This window comes from Gymnoscopelus braueri, assembly GCF_963280865.1.
Source record: "Gymnoscopelus braueri genome assembly, chromosome: 7".
In the NCBI taxonomy this organism is placed as follows: domain Eukaryota; kingdom Metazoa; phylum Chordata; class Actinopteri; order Myctophiformes; family Myctophidae; genus Gymnoscopelus; species Gymnoscopelus braueri.
This window is the reverse complement of record NC_137608.1, coordinates 1,860,484-1,883,662: the sequence shown is the minus strand read 5'-3', so window position 1 is coordinate 1,883,662 and position 23,179 is coordinate 1,860,484. Positions and strand designations below refer to the sequence as shown.

General features: G+C 41.5%; 1 protein-coding gene across 1 annotated transcript; it reads left to right on the top strand.

Annotated features, from left to right (window-relative positions):
• Positions 1-4,178: 4,178 nt before the first annotated feature.
• On the top strand, positions 4,179-19,297 carry ankrd34bb (ankyrin repeat domain 34Bb; the record flags this gene model as incomplete). Its single annotated transcript, XM_080434021.1, has 8 exons — positions 4,179-4,381; positions 4,840-4,988; positions 6,515-6,781; positions 8,705-9,000; positions 13,559-13,709; positions 16,567-16,741; positions 17,859-18,025; positions 18,939-19,297. 8 exons carry the CDS (start codon positions 4,179-4,181, stop codon positions 19,295-19,297), a joined length of 1,767 nt encoding a protein of 588 aa, XP_080290147.1.
• Between the last annotated feature and the right edge of the window lie 3,882 nt (positions 19,298-23,179).

Below are 23,179 nucleotides of genomic sequence, written 5' to 3'. Positions count from 1 at the left end.
TTGACAACTTTAAAGCTGCCAGTAGCAGTGGCCATGGAGTTAAACAAAAAAATACTAATAATAATGTTATTTTTTACAGGTTTACAAAGTGCAAGTACACCTTCCCTCTCAGCTTCATACCATCTCAATAAAAGCAAAAGACTGACCTCTCTCTATTTAAAAACACAGCATGTCGTGAAAATTTGTCTTTCGCTGTGACGCCATGCTGTGGAATACACGCCCATAGGCTAAGCTTTGCAGGACGTGCTGTGATTGGCTAGCGAGACACATGATGAAATTAACTTCAAACTTCGCAGACGCGCTGTGATTGGCTAGCGAGACGCATGATGAAATTAATAATAATGTAAAAAATGTAAGCACGTCACTTCGCAGGACGTGCTGTGATTGGCTACCGAGGTGCATGATGAAATTAATAACTCATAAATAGCACCGCTCATTTCACACTGGGTGTGATTTATTTGAGTTTACTGGAGTATACACGAATCCACGGAGCGCTGCCCTGTAGGTGGCGCAGCCATTGCTGCGGTGTCAGACTCGGTCAGCTGCTGCTATGGTTCTGTCCGTCTGTTGACGTTACTCTTTACCTGCTTGGCTGTTGGAGCAGCCATAAACACAGGTTCGTCCCCAGGGGCGGATTAACCCTTCGTGGTGCACGGTGCTTGGACCCGGTTCGGTGCCCTCCGGGACCGTTTTGTCAACGGGGGGGGGGGGGAGCAGCGCGGACCCAGTTCGGTGCCCCCCGCCAGCGTTTTGTCAACGGGGGGGGGGGGGGGGGGCAGCGCGGACCCGGTTCGGTGCCCTGTGGGCGGAGCCCTGCTTAAAAATTTCGGCGTTTTCTGCCGCGTAAATTTTTTTTCACGCCGTTTGGTGCCCCCCCCAAGCTTGGTGCAGTCGGTAGTGCTGTCGCCTCACAGCTAGAAGGTCCTGGGTTCGATTCCCGCAGGGGACGCTGTGGGCGCTGGGGGCGTGTTCTCTCTTCCGCGTCATCAGTGCCCACACCCTAGGTGGGGTTGGCGAAAGGGCCTTTCTGTGTGGAGTTTGCATGTTCTCCCCTTGTCTCCTAGGGTAGGTACCCTCACAAAAACATGCAGTAATCCTGGTCACTATACTGCCTCCCCCTGGCCAGCCGGGGCGCCTGATGGAGGGGAAGGGAACTGGTTGGAATAACGTGTTCCTTCCACGCGCTACGTCCAACCAGGGAAACTCTCCCCTGTCAGGTGATAAGAAGGTCAGACGGCTCTCATGCATTGAAGGAGGCATGAGCTCGGCCCTGGCCTCCCTAGGTTGGCAGAGGGAAGGTAGTGCCCAGGATTACACGCTTAGGCATTGGCACTGGGTGAAAAAAATAGGGGTTACAAAATCGTGGGATAAAAATTTAGAGAAAAAAAAAAGTAGCCCCATTTAGAACCTCTCCCTCCGCTATGTAGCTCCAAGATGAGGTCCTACGTGGCCCGGTGCCGTTTGGGTGAAAAATGTCCGCACATTTTCCACTTTACATGTTTCTTACCCCTTTCTGCACATCGTATCCAAAAAGTAAAGGTTTTCTGAAATGCTCTCAGATGTTTGAAATTTTAACGTAGGCTACCATAAAATCTATCCAACGAGTTGAAAAAAGCGTTTAATTCGCCTCTCTCCTCAGCCGGTTACATGTTTTTAAGACATTGCGCAAGAGTTGCGCCCGTAGAGATAACATTACTGATTCCCCTACTGGTCAAATGTGCATAATATTATGAAACCGGCTGAGGAGAGAAGCGATTTAAACGCTTTTTTCAACTCGTTGTATAGATTTTATTGTACGTTAAAATTTCAAACATCTGAGTGCATTTCAGAAAACCTTTACTTTTTGGATACGATGTGCAGAAAGGGGTAAGAAACATGTAAAGTGGAAAATGTGCGGACATTTTTCACCCAAACGGCACCGACAAACAAGGAACCTCATCTCTGAGCTATACAGCGGAAGGTGAGGTTCCGATTGGAGCTACACCTCAAGCCCGTTGGATAAGCCACCACTGTTCGTCCCGATTTTCTGTACATCTTTGTAAAGTTAGTGTTAGTAAAAAGCAGGTAAAAGAGTAACGTGAGCAGTCAGTGACAGCAGCTGACTGACACGACACCGCGCAGCAGCAGCTGACCGAGTCTGACACCGCAGCAATGGCTGCGCCACCTACAGGGCAACGCTCCGTCGATTTGTGTATTTCCAATTTTCCACTACATCTCAGAGGTAAATATTGTACTTTTACTCCACAACAATTATTTGAAAACTTTAGTTACTAGTTACTTAGTAGATTTTGATTATTTTTTACAAAACATACATTAACCACTTCAGCCCTACATACATTTCGGCCATTTGAAAAATAGCCAATCTACAAGCTCACAATGCGTTGCGATGCGACGCATTGTGAGCTTGTAGATCTGTTTTTTTTTTGTTTGTTTTTTAAGAGTACTTTCTACTTTTGGTACTTTAAGTACATTTTTATACCAATTCTTTTGTACTTTCACTGAAGTACATTTTGAATTCCAGACTTTTACTTGTAACAACAGAGTATGTTTATATTGCAGTGTTGATACTTTTACTTAAGTAAAACAAATTAGTACTTTTTCCACCACTGGTAACTCCAAGACACTGTTCCACATGAAAGCTATTGAACCTCAGCATGGAAGTAGAGCAGTGTGTTCTTCTCCTGCAGTAGAGAAGAGATACGTTTCCAAAGCACTCTTCTTGACAAAATTGATAGCTTTCATGGCCGAGTCCATAGCATCTGACAATTATGCACTAATTCAGCACTTTACACGCGCTATTAGTCCATTTGTGTTGTATCATTTCCCCCCCCCAATTTATCTTTGCCAACAATCAACATGTTGGATTCATGTTTGCATTTTATCCCATGCAAAACGTGCTGTTTTGCACCTTAATGTCTAATCTCATACCTGCTTCTATATGTGGACCTACCAAAGTGCTACCACCTTTTTGTCTAACCCAATGGACCCCAGATGATTAGCTTAATGTCCAACATTGTTTTCTCACTCAACAGTAAACAACTAACATACAGTATAAGTGCATTCAGGGTGTCTGCACATTTCTAAAGGTACAATTTAATGACTTTTAAGAACTTTTTAATACCAAATTGGCCAAACATTATGAAAGAAAGAGGCAAAGATTGTGAAAATAGTCAATCTACAAGCTCACAACGCCTCGCAGTGTCCATAGCGTTGTGAGCTTGTAGTTCGGCTATTTTCACAATATTTACTAAATGTAATGCCTACAATTCCAAGTGCTTGTCAGGGTGGGGGTCACCAGTTCAAATATGATAATTATGGGGGCGTGGCCTGAAAAGCTCAGGAACCCTTGAGTCGAAGCTTATCACTGGAAATGACCCCCCCAACTTTTTACTGTACATATCTTTCTTTTTGTATTACTGCTCGTATATATGATGATTTTGCATTTTACTGTATATTATTGTTTGTCTTTAAATGCAAAAATAAATACGGGACCTTAAAGGTAGGGTAAGTGATATGTTTTGGTTAAACAAAACATTTTTTTTGTTAAAAGGTTAAAGCTGTATATTGTGATAGTAAGCATTGCTATAGTGTTAGTACAGTAACAGGAGTCTTCCTGTCTCTCCAGCTCTTTAATAAACTGAAAATACATTCTCAGGTAGGTGAATTTCTTTTAGCCAATCAGGAGAGAGTACCCATTTATAATTCATTCTTATAGTGTTCCAGTTCCAATTTTGTCCGCTCATTTCTTTGTGTCATCACTTCCAATTTCACTTGTTTAATCTATATCCTGACTAAGTTCTCTATCCTGATTGGATAAAATTGGTATCCCAACCTGAAAATGCATTTTCTGTTTAATAAAGAGCTGGAGAGACATGGAGACTCCTGTTACTGAACAAACACTCTAGCAACGATTACTATCAGAATGTATAGCTATTTAACACTTATTTTAACCAAAGAAAATCACTTACCCTACCTTTAATGGAAACAAGCCCTGGCTTATTTGGGTTTCTAATCCTTTACGCATTCTTTTGTATAAATCTGTGCCACTGTGCCTTTTTTTTGCAAACTGTTATACAATCCAAAAAAAATAATGTTTTCAGCGATGAATTGATGAAACACCCACCGAATCATTACGCGATGGAGCTGTGCCTGGAGTAGTACCAGCCCTGACCAGCAGGATGTCAGAATGCAGCGAGGTTCGGACCGACGGCAACTCTCTGCTGAAGGCTGTGCACCTGAGCCGCCTGCGCCTCACCAGGCTCCTCCTGGAGGGCGGGGCTTACATCAACGAGAGCAACGACCGCGGCGAGACGCCACTCATGGTGGCCTGCAGGACGCAGCACGCCGACGCACAGAGCGTCCCCAAACACAAGATCGTCCGGTATGTCCTGTCACCATTGGTGGGAAAAGTACTCACACGTTTTGCTTAAGTAAAAGTAGCAAATAGTGCAATGTAGAAATACTCTATTACATATATTCCAAGTCCGGAATTCGAAAATGTACGTGAGTAAAAGTACAAAAGTATTGGTATCAAAATGTCCATAAAGTTCTAAAAGTAGAAAGTACTCATTATGCAGAATGTTCTATTTCACAATTTTTCAAATGTATAAAATTAATACAAATCTTTTGAAAATAGCCGATCTACAAGCTCACAAATTGTGAAATTGATGCCCACAGGGATGTCCTCAGCAGTGTTTATATAGCATCAACATTTTAGATTAACTACTTGGGGTTATTCTGGTCAAAATCTGGGCAAAATATTTGGCCCAATACATTTTAATTTGACATGAAAACGTTTGAAAACCACTGTCTTAAATGTCCACCTCTGTCTCCTGGAAGGTATCTCTTGGAGAGCGGTGCCGACCCAAACATCCAGGACAAGACAGGGAGGACGGCCTTGATGCACGCCTGCCTCCAACAGGCCGGGGCCGAGGTTCTGTCTCTGCTGCTGAACAGCGGGGCCGACCCCAGTCTGGAAGACCACGCAGGTACCGTACACCTGGAACATTAATACACATCCCACGTGAAACTTTCTATGGTGCACAGTAAAGACCATATTGACTTTTTCGATTTGCGCATTTCACTAGACTTTGAGGGACATCTTAACACTACCATTTACCGCAAACCCACATCGGAACAGTGTGTTACATGCACAGAGCTACCATCCCAAACACCTAGTGGAAAACATTCCATATGGACAGTTTTTGCGTCTTAAGCGCATTTGTAGCGATCCTGCAGATTTTAAAATAAAGGCTAACACAATGCATAACATATTTCGGGGGGGTTACAAGGCATCCATCATACATGCCGCAGAAAGTCAAACTAAAGATGTACAAAGAGAGACCCTCTTGGAACCTGTTAACAAAAATATTTCAGATAATAGAGTCACCTTTGTTTCAAACATTAACACCTCATCTCACACAATTAAGAACATCATCCACAAGCATTGGAATATGCTGAAATGCAATCCCAATCTGAAATAGCGACACTACCACCCAGGTTTTGTTTTAAAAGAGGTAAAAACATAAGGGACTCTGTTGTCACATCCATGTACAAAGCTCCCAGTAGACTCCTTGCTCTAATTGGTTAAGTGAGGAGATATGTGGTAATCATCCCTTTGGTAGATGAACCCATTGTTCCAACACCAGTACCACTAAGATCTTCTATCATCCACAGACTGGAGGTACATCAAATAAAGGGATCTATCAATTGCGAGTGCCCATGTGGGATGGTCTATATTGGTCAAACTAACACGATCTGAACATATAGCTGAACACAAAGCGGCGATCAGAAACGGTAACATGGATTACGTCATTGCACGACATTACAAGGATATACACTGTAGGGGTTATGGATCAGCAGCCACACTTAAATTCACGGGCATGGAGAAGGTCAACCTGCCACCTAGGGGTGGTGACATGATAAAACTGCTATTGCAGAGAGATGCGCATTGGATCTTTACCTTAAATACAATGGAACCTAATGGCTTAAATGAGAGTTTAGACCTCAGCCCTTTTCTATAATCTTAAATGTTAGAAACGTGTCATTACCACACTGCCCTATTTATATATAGCCTATATATTTATACAAATACGTTTGCACTGCCCTATTTGACAGTCCCATTGTTTGACTGACTGACCTGGCCTGTTCCATGTTGAGCCCACATCCTGACCGCTTTGATTGTGCCCACCATGATACTTGAAAATAGCAGATCTACAATCTCACAACGCGTCGCATAGCTTGTAGATCGGCTATTTTCAAATAGCCTATGTATAAAATAGGGTTAAAGTGGTTAATGTATGTTTTATAATTTAACAATTTACATCCGCAAAGTAACTAGTAACTTAAGTTTTCAAATAATTGTAGTGGAGTAAAAGTACAATATTTGCCTCTGAGATTTGACAATTGGAAATACTCCAGTAAAGTAAAGGTACCTCAAAATTGTACTTAAGTACAGTGCTTGAGTAAATGTACTTGCAAGATAGGGCCCTAACTGTTCAACCGTTACACGCAGGCTCGTCTGCTCTGGTCTACGCTGTCAACTCTGGCGACAAGGAGGTCCTCCGAGTTCTGCTGGACGCCTGCAAGGCCAAGGGCAAAGAGGTCATCATCATCACCACGGACAGGCTGCCCTCTGGCGGTCACATGACCAAACAGTACCTCAACGTGCCCCCGCCCCCTGACCTTGAGGAGAGACTACATTACCCAGCGGCACCTTGTTGCACGATGTCTCCTTCTGACATCCAGCTGCACGCGCCACCACAAGAACCACACACAAAACGTAAGGGACAACTTCTGATGTTTACATATTAGTCCACTGGTCTAGGGCAACTGGCGGCCCGGGGGCCACATGCGGCCCCCCCACCATCACTTAATGCGGCCTGCAGGTTAATATCGGAATACTGATATATTATTGATTTCAGCTGTTACAATTGCAAACATGACCCGCTTTAATTACTTGAGTCTATATTAGTAGTAGCAGCTTAATGACTAGTATTACAATTCTATTGTCTTTTTTATGTCCAATGTATTTGTATAATTTCATAGTTAACATAACTATATATATATATATATATATATGCATTTGAAACAAATAAAAATCTGATTTCCAATAAAGAAATAGCGAAAATAGCAGATCTACAAGCAGTGCGACACCTTTTGAGCTTGTATATCTGCTATTTTTGCTACTTTTGTGTGACATAGAATGGCGAAAAAAAATTAATACGGAGATAAGAGGTTTCTGCCCAACTGTATATGCAATGTGGCCCTCTAGAGTGAGTGTGGATATATAGTGGCCCTCTCCATCATCAAAGTTGCCCACCCCTGGTCTAGGCTGTCAGGGACCCCATATGATTGATTGATTGATTGAAATTTTTATTAGGCAAAAGAATGTAAACAACACAGTTACATTTATAATGCTTTTGTCTAAAAGGTCCGGCCAAAAAAGTCCTTGCGGACTTGTTTCCGTTGGGGTCAGTGGTTAGGGGCAGTGGTTCTGAAACTTGTTCATCTCAAGGACCCCCACATTGACACAATATTAGTCAGTTTATTGGGTTCCTAGCTGGGGACCCCCTGGAACCCTCTCAAGGACCCCACCTTGAGAACCACTGCCCTAGGCCTATAGGTTCCTCATAGTTAGGCTACTACAGGGGTGCCGCCAAATGATTTTGAGATTTCTTTATTTGCATCAACCACTTTAACCCTAGCATCTATGCTCGGGGGAACATGCACAGAAACTAGCAGATCTAAGTTTTATTTTTTATTATTTTTCCCCAAAACAAAAAATAAATGAAAAAAGTTATTGAAAGAACACGGCCCCTCACGCTTTAGAAGGCCAATATCAGTCACCAGAACCAAGGACGTATGTCTTCAATGAGTCTAACATGGTTAAAGTGGAGTTTGAAGTTACAATGGGTTTGTATTTTTTTGGGCGGTGAAACCACCCCTATAAGTGAGATTTGGAAAAATGTACAAATATATCTTGGGCAGTGATCTGGGCCCAGGAAATGTGTACAATTATCCTGCGCTGTGATTGGCCAATCACAGTGTATTCAGGACTGTGATTGGCCAGTGTCACATGACACATGTGCATAGCCCTATATAAGAAACCATAACTTGAAAAAAACCAAATAATTGTTTTTTTCAAGTTATGGTTCCGTCCATCATAAAGAGTGTTTCAATAAATGTATTTATTTTTTGTACATGATTGGTTGACTCCATTCAGTATTGTGATTAGCTAGCAAGACACCGCCCACTTCACACAGGGTGTGTTTTTTTTTTTTTACTGATGATAGTGCTGTCAAACAAGTCAATGAAGCTATCTATGAAATCTATGAAAAGGTCGAGCAGAAAGCTTTTATCTCCATATTTAAAATCTTATGTTTTTTTCTTGAAATTATTAACGTTGTGCAACACGTTGTTGTGAGCTTGTAGATCTGCTATGTTCTAGTGATGTGAATCTTCTGCTCTATCTATATATATATCACGATAAAACAAATGTATAGTTCTTTTTAAACCGATTTTTTGGATATTGTGAATCGATCGTTCATAATAAGAATCACAATTTTTACATTAATCAATTTTTTCCAACACTCCTACTTTCACTATTTAATAATAAAAAGGAAAGTTTTGGACGTGATTTCCATGCAACACACAGCATCGACATTCAGCATTCACAATGTTCTGTCGCTCATCCGTTTTCCAGCAAACACTTCTCCTCCCCAATTCGGAAGCCCCCTTATGGGCCTCAGAGACCCCAAAGGTTCGGCCAGCGGACCACCACCATGCCTGGCGGTGGTGGTAGCGTGCCAGCCCGGCTCTCCCACCCGGGGGGACCCCCGTCCGTCACCACCAGGTGGTCCTGGAGGGGTGAACAAACTCCTCAACCTCCAGAGGCTGCCCTCAGAGCCCAGGCTGAAGATTCCTCCTTCCCTTCAGATTCAGCAGAACCAGAACCAGGCCTCCTCGCTGACAGAGGAGCTGACGGTCATGTCTCCCGAGGTACTAGGCTTGACACAATTCGTTGCTGTCAGCAGTGGTGGAAGAACTACTCAGATATTTTACTTAAGTAAAAGTATCAATACTGCACTGTAGACATACTCTGCTACAAGTGAAAGTCCGGATTTCGAAATGTACTAAGTATTGGTATCAAAATGTACCACGCGTTTTCAAATGTACAACATTTAGAAGAATCGTTTGAAAATAGCAGATCTACAAGCTCACAATGCATTGTGAGCTTGTAGTTCTGCTATTTTCAAATGGCCAAAATGTATATAGGGCTTAAGTGGTCAATGCATGTTTTGTAATAATAATCAAAATCTACAAAGTAACTAGTAACTAAAGTTTTCAAATAATTGTAGTGGAGTATAAGCATAATATTTGCCTTTTTACACGGTTTGGTTGAATGCTTGATTCTGATTGGTCAATCGCTAAATTCAGCAGTGTGTTATTTCTGAATAATAACCGATGAGCTCAATAACAGACCACTGTCTAATGAAAGACTCAGAGCACCTGCTGTACTTCTTGAACGTTATCCTGTATCCAACATGGCAGCAATGAAAACAAGCACACAATGTCATTTACAACTAAACGTTGCTGTTTTTTATGTTTTTGAAAACATTTGAAGCGAGAAATGGACAATGCAGTAACCGAAAATGTATTCTATTTGATAAACTACCCTTCCTTGTTTTCCGAGGCGACCGTGTCGGCCCAGCGCAACACTTATGGAATACTTTTGTGGTAAATTTGAGGCATGACCGATAGCCATATAAATGTTGAAAGTTACCTGTCCTCTGGGTTGAGAGATTAAAGTAGAAACCGGATGAAAAAGTGGTGGGTGTTCAAAGAATCCTTTTTATTCAATGAACATGGCATCTGCCTGTGTGGCCAGATAACAGAGCAACTTAATTCACAGTAACAACATATTTTATACACACAGACAGTTGACATGTTAGGGCCTCCCCCAGGTCCACTTCTTACCACTCACATTCAAGTTTTTTAGGAACAAAGGCTTGGACCAGCCGTTTGTCATGCACACAATGGAAACAGCCATCTACCTTTTCCACAGAAGAACTTATCACATGACATTATTCCCTTAAACCTTATCTGTAAGACTGTACTTTTACACAAGCTCTGAAATCTTTGTTTAACATCATACAAAAAGAGATGATTTAAAAGAACATGACATTTTCCTTGGATTCAAAAAGAGAAGTTACATACAATTAACTAGTTTCTTCCCCAACCACATTTCACCATTTCACAAGAATGTTCATTCTTACTTACTACAAAATAAGCTTTTACTAAGAAATAATAATAATACATGAAATTTTTGTTTAAACAGACATATGTTCATGGCACAGAGAGAACCCTGTGAACTTTGAATGTGTTTTTCAGTAGACATTGTAGCAGTTTCTCACAAGAGAGACAAAGCCATCTTAATTAATTAAATGAAAACAATAGGTTTGGCTCAAAGCTCTCTGGGGACTTGTTGTGGTTCACACCTCTTAAGGCCTTTGCAGACAGGGTGTGATTTTTCGCACGGAAAAAACGGACAATATCATTTTTTAAATGAACACATGGTTCTCAATGACCTCATGCACACCGGCTCCGAATTTACCGTGCGGCGATGCGATGCGGCGATGCGATGCGGCGATGCGTTTTTTTCCAATCGAACCCAGTTCGATTCATGCGTTTTTTCGCATGCAGTAAAAACTGATTGACTAATCGCACCCTGTCTGCAAAGGCCTTTACCTGGGCACCCTAAGGGCCCGTACACACTGCAGGAGATTGGGTCCGATATTGCTGTCGCCGACCTTTTTTGGCGCTCGCCGACAAAACCTCCCGATCTGACACAGATCGGCCTTTGATCGGCGAGCTAATGCTCGCTGTGTGTAAAAGGCTCCGCGAGACGATATGGCCGTGATTATCCGCTCTGCGACGGCTTTCCGACCGTTTTCAGATAACTACCCTGTTAGATATTCAGCTATGTCGCCGACTAGACATCTCACAGTATCATACAGTATGAAAGGGGTCTGCGAGGAGATCCACGCTACAGCCAATGAGAGCACATTACAGCCACCGTGGCCAGGGGAGCGTCGCTGGATCTGACCACAACAAACAGTCCCTACCGCAATATTATCGTCCAGTCCTGTATTAAGTTAACATTATAAAACAAAATGAGAGAGTGAGCGAGCCTGGTGGGCTGTTTATTTTAGAGGAATTGTACAGAGAGAGAGAGAGAGAGAGAGAGAGAGACAGACAGAGAGTGAGAGCGAGAGCGAGCTCTGTGTGTGTGTGTGTGCAGCATGTGCACGCTGTTTCTGAACAGCGTTGCCAGATGTTGCGAGAGAAATAAGCAACCAGGTCTATGAAAACAAGCCCAAGAAAAGGCCACTTGAGCACTTTAAACCTATTTACAAATACATTGGATATTTGAAAATAGCCGATCTACAAGCTCACAATGCGTCGCAGCTATTTTCAAAGAAAAATCTTGAGAAAATTGTGGAATATTTTCCAAATCCACACAAATCTTGTATGGGGGTCTATGATGGCACAACATATTTACAGAAGGGGGGTCTGCGGACAAATACATATTATGTGTTGTTTAAACCACTGGTTTAAACCATAGATATATATAAAGGCTAGATGACTCACCCGCGCTGCTGGCCAATGGAGTACGACGTTGCCACATGGCGGCCATCTTGAAACAGTCATTCATAACATTATGTCTATGGTGCATATACTTTAAAATAACCGTGCTCAATTTTCATCTGATTTTCAAACGGTTTGGTGTTTTGTAAACACCAAAGATGTAATAAAATTATAAAATTATAAAATAAAATAAAAAATAAAAAAACATGATTATAATTATAAGTATGCAGTATCATAACTACATCTTTGGTGTTTACAACACACCAAACCGTTTGAAAATCGGATGAAAATCGGATGAAGATGGTTGAGCTACGCTTGCGCCGTCCCCTTGAGCCATCTAGCCTTTATATATATCTATGGTTTAAACAACATTAGGAAACAAGGCCAAATAAGCAACTACACAAATAAGCCCAAAAAATGCACCCCGCAACAACCAATATTTACAAGTAACTCTACAGAAAAACAAGCCCAAAGTCGCTTATAATAAGCGGACATGGCAACGCTGTCACTGACCGCTTCTGCGCACTTGACGTGCGAGAGAGAGAGAGAGAGAGAGAAAGAGCGAGAGAGGGGGGAGAGGGAGAGGGAGAGGGAGAGAGGCATATCACGGGATACGTCGATTAAAATGAATTGGAATAAACTCAAATGTATGTATTGGGTCTGACTCTGGAGATAGCATCCTAGTGAACTATCCTACAGTGTGTCAGCCCTTGTCGGGGATCAATCCTGTTGTGAAGACCACAACGATATTATGACAGCCGATTTCAAGAAATAAACTCCTGCAGTGTGTAATGCTTAACGATCAGATGACCCCCCGACCACTTAAAGGTCCAGCAGTCTGTACCTGCCTTAACTTAACACAATGGTCAGGACACTTAAAGTGTCACTGATCCACACATCAATAGCAGAGACATCAGTTCAGAGAGTGAGACATGTCTCCACTCCGTCTGTGTCCCTTCAACTTAATTAAATCAATTAGAATGAGTTTGTATATTTAGTTAGTTAGTTTAGTTCATAGTTCATGTTTCATAAACACATCCAGGACCTGATTACACAACACTTTCATTACCTTAAGCAAGGAAATACTTTGTTTTGTTGTTACTTTTTGGTCAATTTATTAATGTATTTATTAAGTAGCCGTGTAATACGCAGGATAATTGTCACCGAGGTGTTTAATCAACCTGAAGGGGGTTATTTTTAAACAACGACTAGCACGCTGACAATTATCCCTTGCATACAGATTGAACTAAATTAAATTGTATTCATTCAATTCATAAAGTTACATATTGCCGCTTTAAGTGATTCATCATGCTCTATCTGCAATAGGCTCTATGCACAGCAGCCATATTGGAAAGAGATTAGGCCCCTTCCTTACTTCCTTCACAGGTGTTACCAATGATACTAATGAAGGCTCTGTCCCATTTAGTGTAGCACAGTGGTTCTCAAACTTTTGAATTTCAAGGACACCCATAAGAGAGTGTACAAATGGAGTGTACAAATGGAGTGTACAAATGGAGAGTGTACAAATGGAACCATTTGGTTCCATTTGTACACTCTCAGAGTTACACACCCGTAAGGGGCCATTTGGAACCCCCTCAAGGAACCATGAGGGTCCTTGGACCACACTTTGAGACCCACTGGTGTAGCAGAGTGTTTCCAGTGAGCCAACATGCACAATATCAGCACCCTGATTCTGTTTGACCAGAATGGAACAGAGCCTTCATTAGTATCATTGGTAACACCTGTGAAGGAAGTTACACTATGGCTGCTGTGCATAGAGCCTATTCTTGTTCACAAAGCCCAACATTCAAACAGAAATGTTATTTTGATTCACGTTCCAATGTTCAATGCCAAAAACAATTAAATCAATGACAAGTTATCATTAACTAAAATGTGTTGGCGGTGACAGGATGATCCGTCGTTCAGGGTGAGCAGCCATGGTGGTCCCCATGGGGGGAGACCCCCTGCCGTTTCGCGTCACCACAGCATCGACGTCAAAGACGCCACTGGGCTTCTGAAGGCTCTGGGCCGCTCGCCTGAAAGCCAGGCCACTGGAGGAGGTAAGGGTCTGTCACAATTATAGAGTGTCCTGACGTCACTGCCGCTACGCCTGGGTCACAGAACTATTTTGTCAATAGAGTACAGAAGTCCTGAGGTCACTCGTTCATCCCCTGGGTCGTAAAGTAATTTCCCTATGGAGAATAACATTGGGTCATCTTAGAATCGTCTCATATAAGAATTGTGGTCCAAAAATAAACAAACTGTCTCGGCGATATTGTCAGGGAGGTGGCTCTGTATCGTTTATGATAGTCTGTCACTCATATTTGATACAGTCTGTTTCTGGTGAAAATTTAACTAATTTGGGGGAAGTAACATAGCGTTTTCTCACCGTCAGTTGATGCTTCATATCCATAGGAGTCAATTCTCATCCTCATCATTTGCACAGTTCTTATTTGACGCGATATTAAACACGTCTATGGGAATTCAGAACGGGGGGAAAAAACGCGACCCAGGTAGGATGCATAAATTCAGACTTCGGTGCTCTATTGAAAATCCCCATAGGGCAGTGGTGTAAAGTAACTAAGTACATTTACTCAAGTACTGTACTTAAGTAAAATTTTGAGGATTTTTTTTTACTTTACTGGAGCATTTCTAATTTTCAATACTTTTACTTCTACTCCACTACATCTCAGAGGCAAATGTTGTACTTTTACTCCACTACAATTATTTGAAAACTTTAGTTACTATACTTTGTAGATTTTTATTATTATTACAAAACATACATTAACCACTTCAGCCCTATATACATTTCTGAAAAATCTGAAAACTTGTGGAATGAGACATTCTGCATGATGAGTATCTTTCTACTTTTGGACTTTTACTTGTAACAGAGTATATTTACATTTCAGTATTGATACTTTTACTTAAGTAAAACAATGTAGTACTTTTTACACCACTGCCATAGGGAAATCTTAGATTGCATGATATAAAAAAAACACAAATACCACAAATAAACATATCCAGCCCGGCGAGATTGTCAGGCATGGGACTCTGTCGTTTATGTGATATTGCGTTACATTTGACAACGTCTGTGGCTGAAAAAAAAGTAGTACTTTTTCACCGTCAGTTGATGCTTCATATCCATGAGTAAATTCGTCAAGCTGATCGTTTATTTTTGGAACACAGTTCTTATATGACACATCTAAGATTTCCCTATGGGGATTTTCTTTAGAAAAAATAACGCTGTGCACGACCCAGGGGGATAGCGGCCTCTAGTGGCAGTGATGTCAGACTGCTCTATTACATAACACTGTTGTCGGGCAGACAACTTTTATATTCATATTTCAACGTTTTGTGTTTTTTTTCGCAAATGAATGGCCTTTATTAATCTAGAGTATCACACAAAAGTTGTGAAAATAGCAGTTCTACAAGCGCACAACGCCTCGCGTTGTGTGCTTGTAGATCTGCTATTTTCACCATTTTTAATAATAATAGTTTTAAAAATAATAATTTCAAAGGAACGGTTTTGGACATACAAGGTTTCCACCCGACAGCAACTGTAAGCACCTGGCCACAATTATTTGGCATAATCGTCATGATATCTATAAATTAATCTGTTGAAAAATATTGAAAATAACCCATCTACAAGCACACATCACGACACGTCAAATATGGCCTGTCTTGGTCATACTACAATAATTCACCCCATTCGGATGCTATCAATCCATTGAATTGGACATTATCACGTTTTATCAGACCATTGAATTGGCAAAGTAGGTGACATAGGCTACTGATCTAACCGCGATTTATCAGACCATCCATTGGGTGTTATCGGGACATACTGACCTACCGACGGAGATGACTTATATAAGTTAAGTTCCGGTTTTGGACCATGACGGAGGCGCGCAGTTTCAAGCGAACTGGAGCCACTTGAAGCACCACCGAGCGAGCTTAAGCGAGCGAGTTGCCGTGCTGAAGGTTGCGACGTTCGCTTGGGCCTACTCAGCGCCGTCCGAGTTATGTACCGATAGGCATAGAATCATGAAATCATGTTGTGGGGACTGCTCTGCCTCCATTACATCAGTATCTCTGATTCCGCCCAATGAATCGTCTGATAAATCGCGGGTAGGTCAGAATCTCGCCTACTTCGCCCATTCAATGGTGGTCTGATAAATCGCGGGTAGGTCAGTGTGTCGCCTACTCGCCCATTCAATGATCTGATGAAATGTGATAATGTCCCATTCAATGCATCGATAGTATTCGAAGCCGGTGAATAATTTGATTATTGTTTTAGTAATTTCTTTGGATATTTAAAGGCATACTAGGTAACGTTTTCAACAAAACTAAAGTTAAATTGTATATCTTTTGTGAGTGGCAAAAGTTTCACAACACCCACTCCATGAATTTCACCCCCGGAAGCCTTTTATTTATATATTTTCTATTGAACGTGGACGGGGGGGACTTTCCCGGGAAAATGACGTTCCTGGCCAACGTCATGACGTCATGGCCGACGTCCTGACGTCGGCCAGGAACACCGCAACGGTTTCCTGTTTGGCCAGGAACTACCGCGCTAATAACAAAAAGGAACCTCACGCTGATTTTAAGAGAATGTAGGATTGGAAGATCGAAAAAGAACAGAAAAAGAAAGCACAGCTCATGGTAACTAATGCTCCACTGGCTAAGAGAAACGATCCGTAGATAGTATAAAACAATTAAAAGATCGCTTTTTGAAACGCTTCCGGCTTCCGGTGAAAACGAATGGAATTCTGGGTAATCGAGGACTAAGGAAATTGTATGCAGTGACGGTAGTGACCAGCAGAGGTTGCTAAAAATCGTTATTTGTGATTCTGCATTGTACAACTTTAAGTTATCTGTCATAACTGCCCTGTGAAATGTTTTCCTCAACTAAAATGTCAGCTCTAGGAGGTGTGAAGAGAGGCCTGCTGGGTAGAAAGATGTCATACGACAGCACAGCCACCAGTTCGGCGTCTCACCCAAACCTCCACCCGGACGACGGTTGCCCCCGTCCCCAAGAGACTGCGGACAAAGGCTCGTCGGAATGCCTTCCACACCTCGCTGTGTCCAGTCTGAGGTAGAGCTGCAACTAACGATTATTTTATTAGTGATTGTTCTATCGATCAATCAATCAATCTTTATTAAGGACACATGGTCCATAGCAACATAAAAAATAACATACAAAGACAAACAAAGGCGGTTTAGTTAGTAATAGTTCACATCATAAATTCATATACAGGCTTACACGCCAAAATTATGATGTTGTTGGTAGAATCAGACTAACCTGAATCCGCCAGATGGAAGAAGCTTGCTTCACACATTTGTTTCACAACCTACTTCCATCTGGGATCTCGGTAGCTGAAGAGGGCGATCCCTTTTTCCAAGCTACTTGGCAGGTGATTGGATGAGACCGTCTGTCTATCACCGTCTGGGCGAGCTAACTCCAACCAATCATATTGATGTGTCTACATGACGTATAGTAGCTGAGCAACTTGTAGTGTTGTTGTTTGTGGTAGCGTTCCTGGTAGCGGCCACGATGAATAGTGAAAGAACTACATGGAACAGGCGCTTCTCAGGCACGTCACACCCGGTCTCGCCAAGATCCCGCCCGTAGCTGCCGCTGATTGGGTCGACTGCAGGGCACGGGTCGGCGTAAACTTAAGTCAGGTTAGAATCAGACAGCCTCAATCAGGTAGAAACACTACCTCGGCCTGATGGCCTGAAAGTCTAATATCTCCCCCGAGCGATGGGGATAGTCCTTTGGCTATCTTTTGGTTAGCTTTTGGTTAAGATGTTGGCTTTCCACGTGGGAGACCCGGGTTCGGATCCTGGGCGTTACGATGGTGCCGTGACCCGGATCGGGTTTCCCCGTGGGAAGAGGTCAAAAGCGGGGTGAGTGTAACAGAGTGGTTCACTACCTCGGTTCTGATGGCCTGAAAGTCTAATATCTCCCCCGTGCTAAAGGGATATCCCTTTGACTTAGTGGTTAAGATGTTGGCTTTCCACGCGGGAGACCCGGTTCGAATCCCGGGCATCACATACATTCATCAACAAATTGATGAACATCATTTTATTTTTAGCAGTGCAAAATTAGTTTTTTGGGACATTTTTGGAAGCTTTTCACCTATATGACGTGCCCAAAATAGGGATCTATTAAATCGATTATTTTCGATGAACTGTTCCACCTCTAATAGGAACGTGGTCCGAAGGCGGAACATCGGGATGGACCACTACAGCTCCGACTCCCAGCTGCCACAGTTCGGACATCAGCACCGAGACGACGGGTCCAAGAGCACCGCGGGTGCCGGAGCGGGCCTGGAAAGACGCAAACTGGCCAACAGCAGATCCTCCCCCCTTACAGGTAGAGTTGGTCCAATACAGACACCAGTATCGGAAATGCGTCCGATAATGCCTAAAATGCTGGTATCGGTATTGTTGTATACGCAATGCACCGATCCTCTGTATCGACCTGTACGCCGTCATTGGTATGAGGAAGGAGCAAAAAATCTTAAATAAAAAAATTGAAAATTAAATAGCTAATCAAACTACTCGATTTAACTGATTACAAAAAATCTGGGATCAGGTATTGATTTTTTAAAAATACAATTATGGATTATCAATATTTTGGGCTTGTCATTACAGGTGAAAAACTAAAATATTAAAATAGCCCACAACACATTATGAGCTTGTAGAGCTGCGATTTTGGTAAGACACCGTTGTACAACGAAGTATAAAGTAGGTGGTTAATCAATTATGAAATTATATAATTATTATATTATATTTTATATTATACAATATATCGTTGCTGTCTGGCAGAAACCAGCTAACTCCATTTTGAAGAAGACTCGCTTTTGCTTTTTTTCCATAAAGTAGTGCTATTGAACACCGTCTGCGCGTTGGTAAAAAATATTGAACCAATGAAAAGTATTAAAAAGCGCTTCTGATAAAACCATTGGATCCTCAAACGTTCTGCTAAACCAGCTAACTCCACCAAAGGGGGGTGGAGTTAGCTGGTTTTGCTGAACTGAACGTTTTGCTCCACCCCCTTTTGACCCCCAACCTCATTGTGAGCTTGGAGGTCCATTCAGCTGTTCTTATCAATGATGAACAAAACCTCCTAACTCCACTTTTTGTTTTGTTTTTGTCATTTCCTGAAAGATGAACATTTTGGAGTTAGCTGGTTTCTGCCCGACAGCAGAGATATAATATTTTATATTATACAATATAATAAAAATATATATATTTAAAAAAAACATGCTTCATGCTACTTTCAGGATCCAGGGAGTCCCTGGAGAACGCTGTCCAGAGACGGAGTGGCACCGCTGGGCTGGAGCGCAGAGGATCAGGGGCCCTCCTCCTGGATCACATCTCTCACATTAGACCCCGCTATCTGCCTCCGCTGAACCCCCATGCTCCCATACCGGACATCGGGGTCAGCCCGGCCTCTTCTGGCCACTTCGGTGGAAGCAGCAAGGCGTTGAACGGGGTTGCGGCGGGTTCGAAACCCACCATCCAACCCTGCGCCCCTTCCTTCCCGAGGGATCTGAAGGTCAAGAACTTGCTGAGGCGTCACTCCATGCAAACGGAGCAGCTCAAACAGCTGGTCAACTTTGAGGAACTTTTTGGTCACTAGAAACAGTGGTTTCTCAACCTTTTCTGGATCTGGGCCCACTTGAAAATCTTGAAAGTGTTTTCAGAGCATGTCCATTAAGACCGGGAACACATCTGTGTAACCACTTCATCCATATTTTATACTTTGGGCTATTGAAAATTAGCAGATATACAAGCTCACAGCACGGCACCGAGTGCCGTGCTGTGAGCTTGTAGATCTTTTTTTATTAAAATCGTGAACATTTGTGCAAATCTTTGAATATATGTTTTTTAAAGCATTAAGGCATTTGTAACTCAAACATTTGCTTCTGTGGGTCCCTGAAACGAAATATTTTGAGTTGGGGGTCCGCGGCCAAATACATATAATTTTAGGGGTCCTTGACCTGAAAAGGTTTGAGAACCGCCAAAATAGAAACATACGTTTTTCAAAAAACTGTTAGGATTTAGAAGACATTTGTAGAATCCCCAGAAGCAAAGATTTGAGTTACAAAGGTTTGCTTTAAAATATATATGTATATTCAAAGATTTGCACAAACCTTTTTCTTTTAATAGCCAAATAAATCTAAAAATTACAGATTCTTTCCCGGTCTAAATGGGTTAATGATCGAGCAATCGATTGTTTTCCGGCTAGGATCGATGGAACCAACGTAGTATACTTTAAGTTGCTATTTATCGGTATCGCAACGAACACACGTTTCAAGGTTTTAAAGAAGAAAAAAAATAGTAATATTTTTATATTAATGTTGTATTTATCATTCAATTCTTAGTGTTTGCCAATTATTCGGAGGCCCAGTTGCAATACCGTTGTGGTCCATCAGTGGGCCCCGTCCCACCGGTTGAGAATCGCTGCACTAGAAGATGGAATTGCATTTACCAAGTGTAAACATACTGTTGCTAAAGCTACATGTCAACCTGTTATATCTGTGATATCATCTAATGGCACGTTTTCAACCAAGCTTCGATGCTGCAGTGCTCTCTTTGATACATTCATCAGTACTTTTGAAGAATCATGAGCCTGCTCGCATTACTTTAAGTTATATTTGCAAAAAAACTAAAACAGAGGGTCTATATAATTAGCTAAAAAAAGAAACATTTTGACTGCATCGAAAATTATAAATCTAATTTTTGTTTATTTTTTATTTAGCACCCACGTAAAGCCATCACCCTGTGATGGTTTGAATATGGAGAAATACTGTCTAATTCAGGCTTCGGATCTAATCCCACAGTAGGCCTACTAAAATGTTCCCTCCATTGAGATTACGAATCTAGAGAGGATAGTTCCTATCTACCGTACAACCAACACGGCTTCTTCAATTGTAGTTGGAACACTAAACTTGCTACTACTGCGTCACTTTAGATGTCTTTGGCTATTAAAACATAGCAGATATACAAGCTCATAGCGCGGCACAGAGTGCCACGCTATGTGCTTGTAGATCTGCTATTCTTGAAAAAAAAAAAAAACGTGAAAATGTGTGCAAATCTTTTAATATATATAAATTATAATATACAGTTGTAACTCAAAACTTTGCTTCTGGGGGTCCCTGGAACATTTTGAGATGGGGGTCCACGGCCACATACATTTTGGGCCGGTCCTTGACAAGAAAAAGTTTGAGAACCACTGATTATTAGCCTGGTATCCAGCCTGCTTCGCTACGTTCGGCGGACTTATTTTTCTTCGCTTCTCAGTCTGGAGAGCACCCTATTGACTCGTTTTGCAGAACTACACTGGAACAACATGTTACGTTGGGCAACGTCGTTGCTGATTGGATGTTGTTCAAACGAATGACGAATCACAACGATCACACTGTTTTTTTTTTGTCCCGCCCCGCACCACAGACCAATCAGAAGCCACGGTAGGTTTCGAAGCTTTTGGCATGTCCCGCCTCCCTTGGAGATAGGAGGCTTTCCAGACTGAGAAGCGAAGAGAGAAAAAAAAGTTCGCCGAACGTAGCGAAGCAGGCTGGATACCAGGCTAACTGATTATAGCAACAAAACAAAAAAATCTTAGGATTTAAAAGGCATTTGTAGAATCCTCCAGAAGCAAAGATTTGAGTTACAAATGTTGGCTTTAAAAAAAATAATACATACGCATACTGACACAGTATGTGTTCCCTGTCTTAATGGGTTAAAAAAAGGAATGACTGACATCATTTTCCCCAATAATATATTTATTATGCATTTAAAAATAATGAGTGGAGTGTGAGAGAAAGGAACATGTTTGGCTGACATGACCACACATAGCCTACAGTATAATGATAAAGCATAATCATTTAAATGAGACATCGAGACAATCATATTTCTATTATTGCACTTTCTATGGATAAAAGTGTATACTATATGGTTCACTTTGAACCCGAAATAATTATCTGGCTAATGGTGATATTTTAATGTGATCTAAAAGCAGTTCTGCACATTTAGTTGTGCGTTATCTGGTACATTGCTCTCAATAAACCTTGCATCGACAACTGTGCTTTGAAGCATCATTTATAATTCGTTACAAATGTATCACTTGCATCACCTTTAATGTTTTGGGGTAGACTTAAAGTCAGTTCAGACGTGAGATTTGTGTTGGAACACTTCAGTGAAACAAAATGCACTGGTATGAATACTAGATTTCTTTGGCTATTCAAAAATAGCAGATCTACAAGCGTGCCACACTATGAGCTTGTAGATCTGCTATTTTTTTAAACGTTTGAAAATGTGTGAAAATCTTTGAATATATATATTTTTTAAAGCGAAAATTTTTAACTAAAATATTTGCTTCTGGGGGATTCTACAAATGTCTTCTAAATCCTAACAGCTTTTTGAAAAGAAAAAGAAAACTATCAGTGGTTCTCAAACTTTTTTCATGTCAAGGACCCCCCAAATGATATGCATTTGGCCGCGGACCCCCCATCTCAAAATATGGTCCAGCACACATTTTCCACTATTTTTCAAAAAAATAGAAGATCTACAAGCTCGTAGTGTGGCACTTGGTGAGTGTTAGAGTGTTTGTTCAGCAACAGGGGTCTCCTTGTACCTCCAGCTCTTTAGTTCTTTAGATATCCCGACCTGATATCGTCCAATCAATCCTGTATCAACTCATACAGGATAAGCAAGTGAAATTGGAAGTGATGAAACAAATTAATAAACAGACAAAATTGGAACTGGAACACTATAAAACTGAAGCCGTTTATGGTCTTTGATGCAGTGCTGGATTGGATGATGTATTTTCAGTTTATTTAAGATCCTGAGAGACAGGCAGACCCCTGTTACTGAACAAACTACTGTAACCGTTTACAACACACTAAACAAAAGTTGTGTTTTAACCAACAATACCACACACCTTTAATGATGTCAAAATCACATTGTCTTTTTTACATTAACTACATTAGGAGAATGTAACAGGAAGAAGAAAACATGAGTTTGTGCTCATCCCTGACATCTACAGGGGCGGATTTGGAATGTATACTGTAAACAATCATGTGTCTTTTAATTTTGTTGCAACTTGCAACAGAATATAGCATGGGTGAACCATCCCTTTAATCCACTTTAGCCCTATATACATTTTGGCCATTTGAAAATAGCCGATCTACAAGCTCACAATGAGTCACGACGCATTGTGAGCTTGTAGATCTGCTATTTTCAAAAGATATGTATACAAATGTGTGAAATGGGAAAATCTGCATAATGAGTACTTTCTCCTTTTGGTACTTTAAAGTTGTACAATGCAGAATCACAAATAACGATTTTTAGCAACCTCTGCTGGTCACTACCGTCACTGCATACAATTTCCGTAGTCCTCGATTACCCAGAATTCCATTCGTTTTCACCGGAAGCCGGAAGCGTTTCAAAAAGCGATCTTTTAATTGTTTTATACTATCTACGGATCGTTTCTCTTAGCCAGTGGAGCATTAGTTACCAT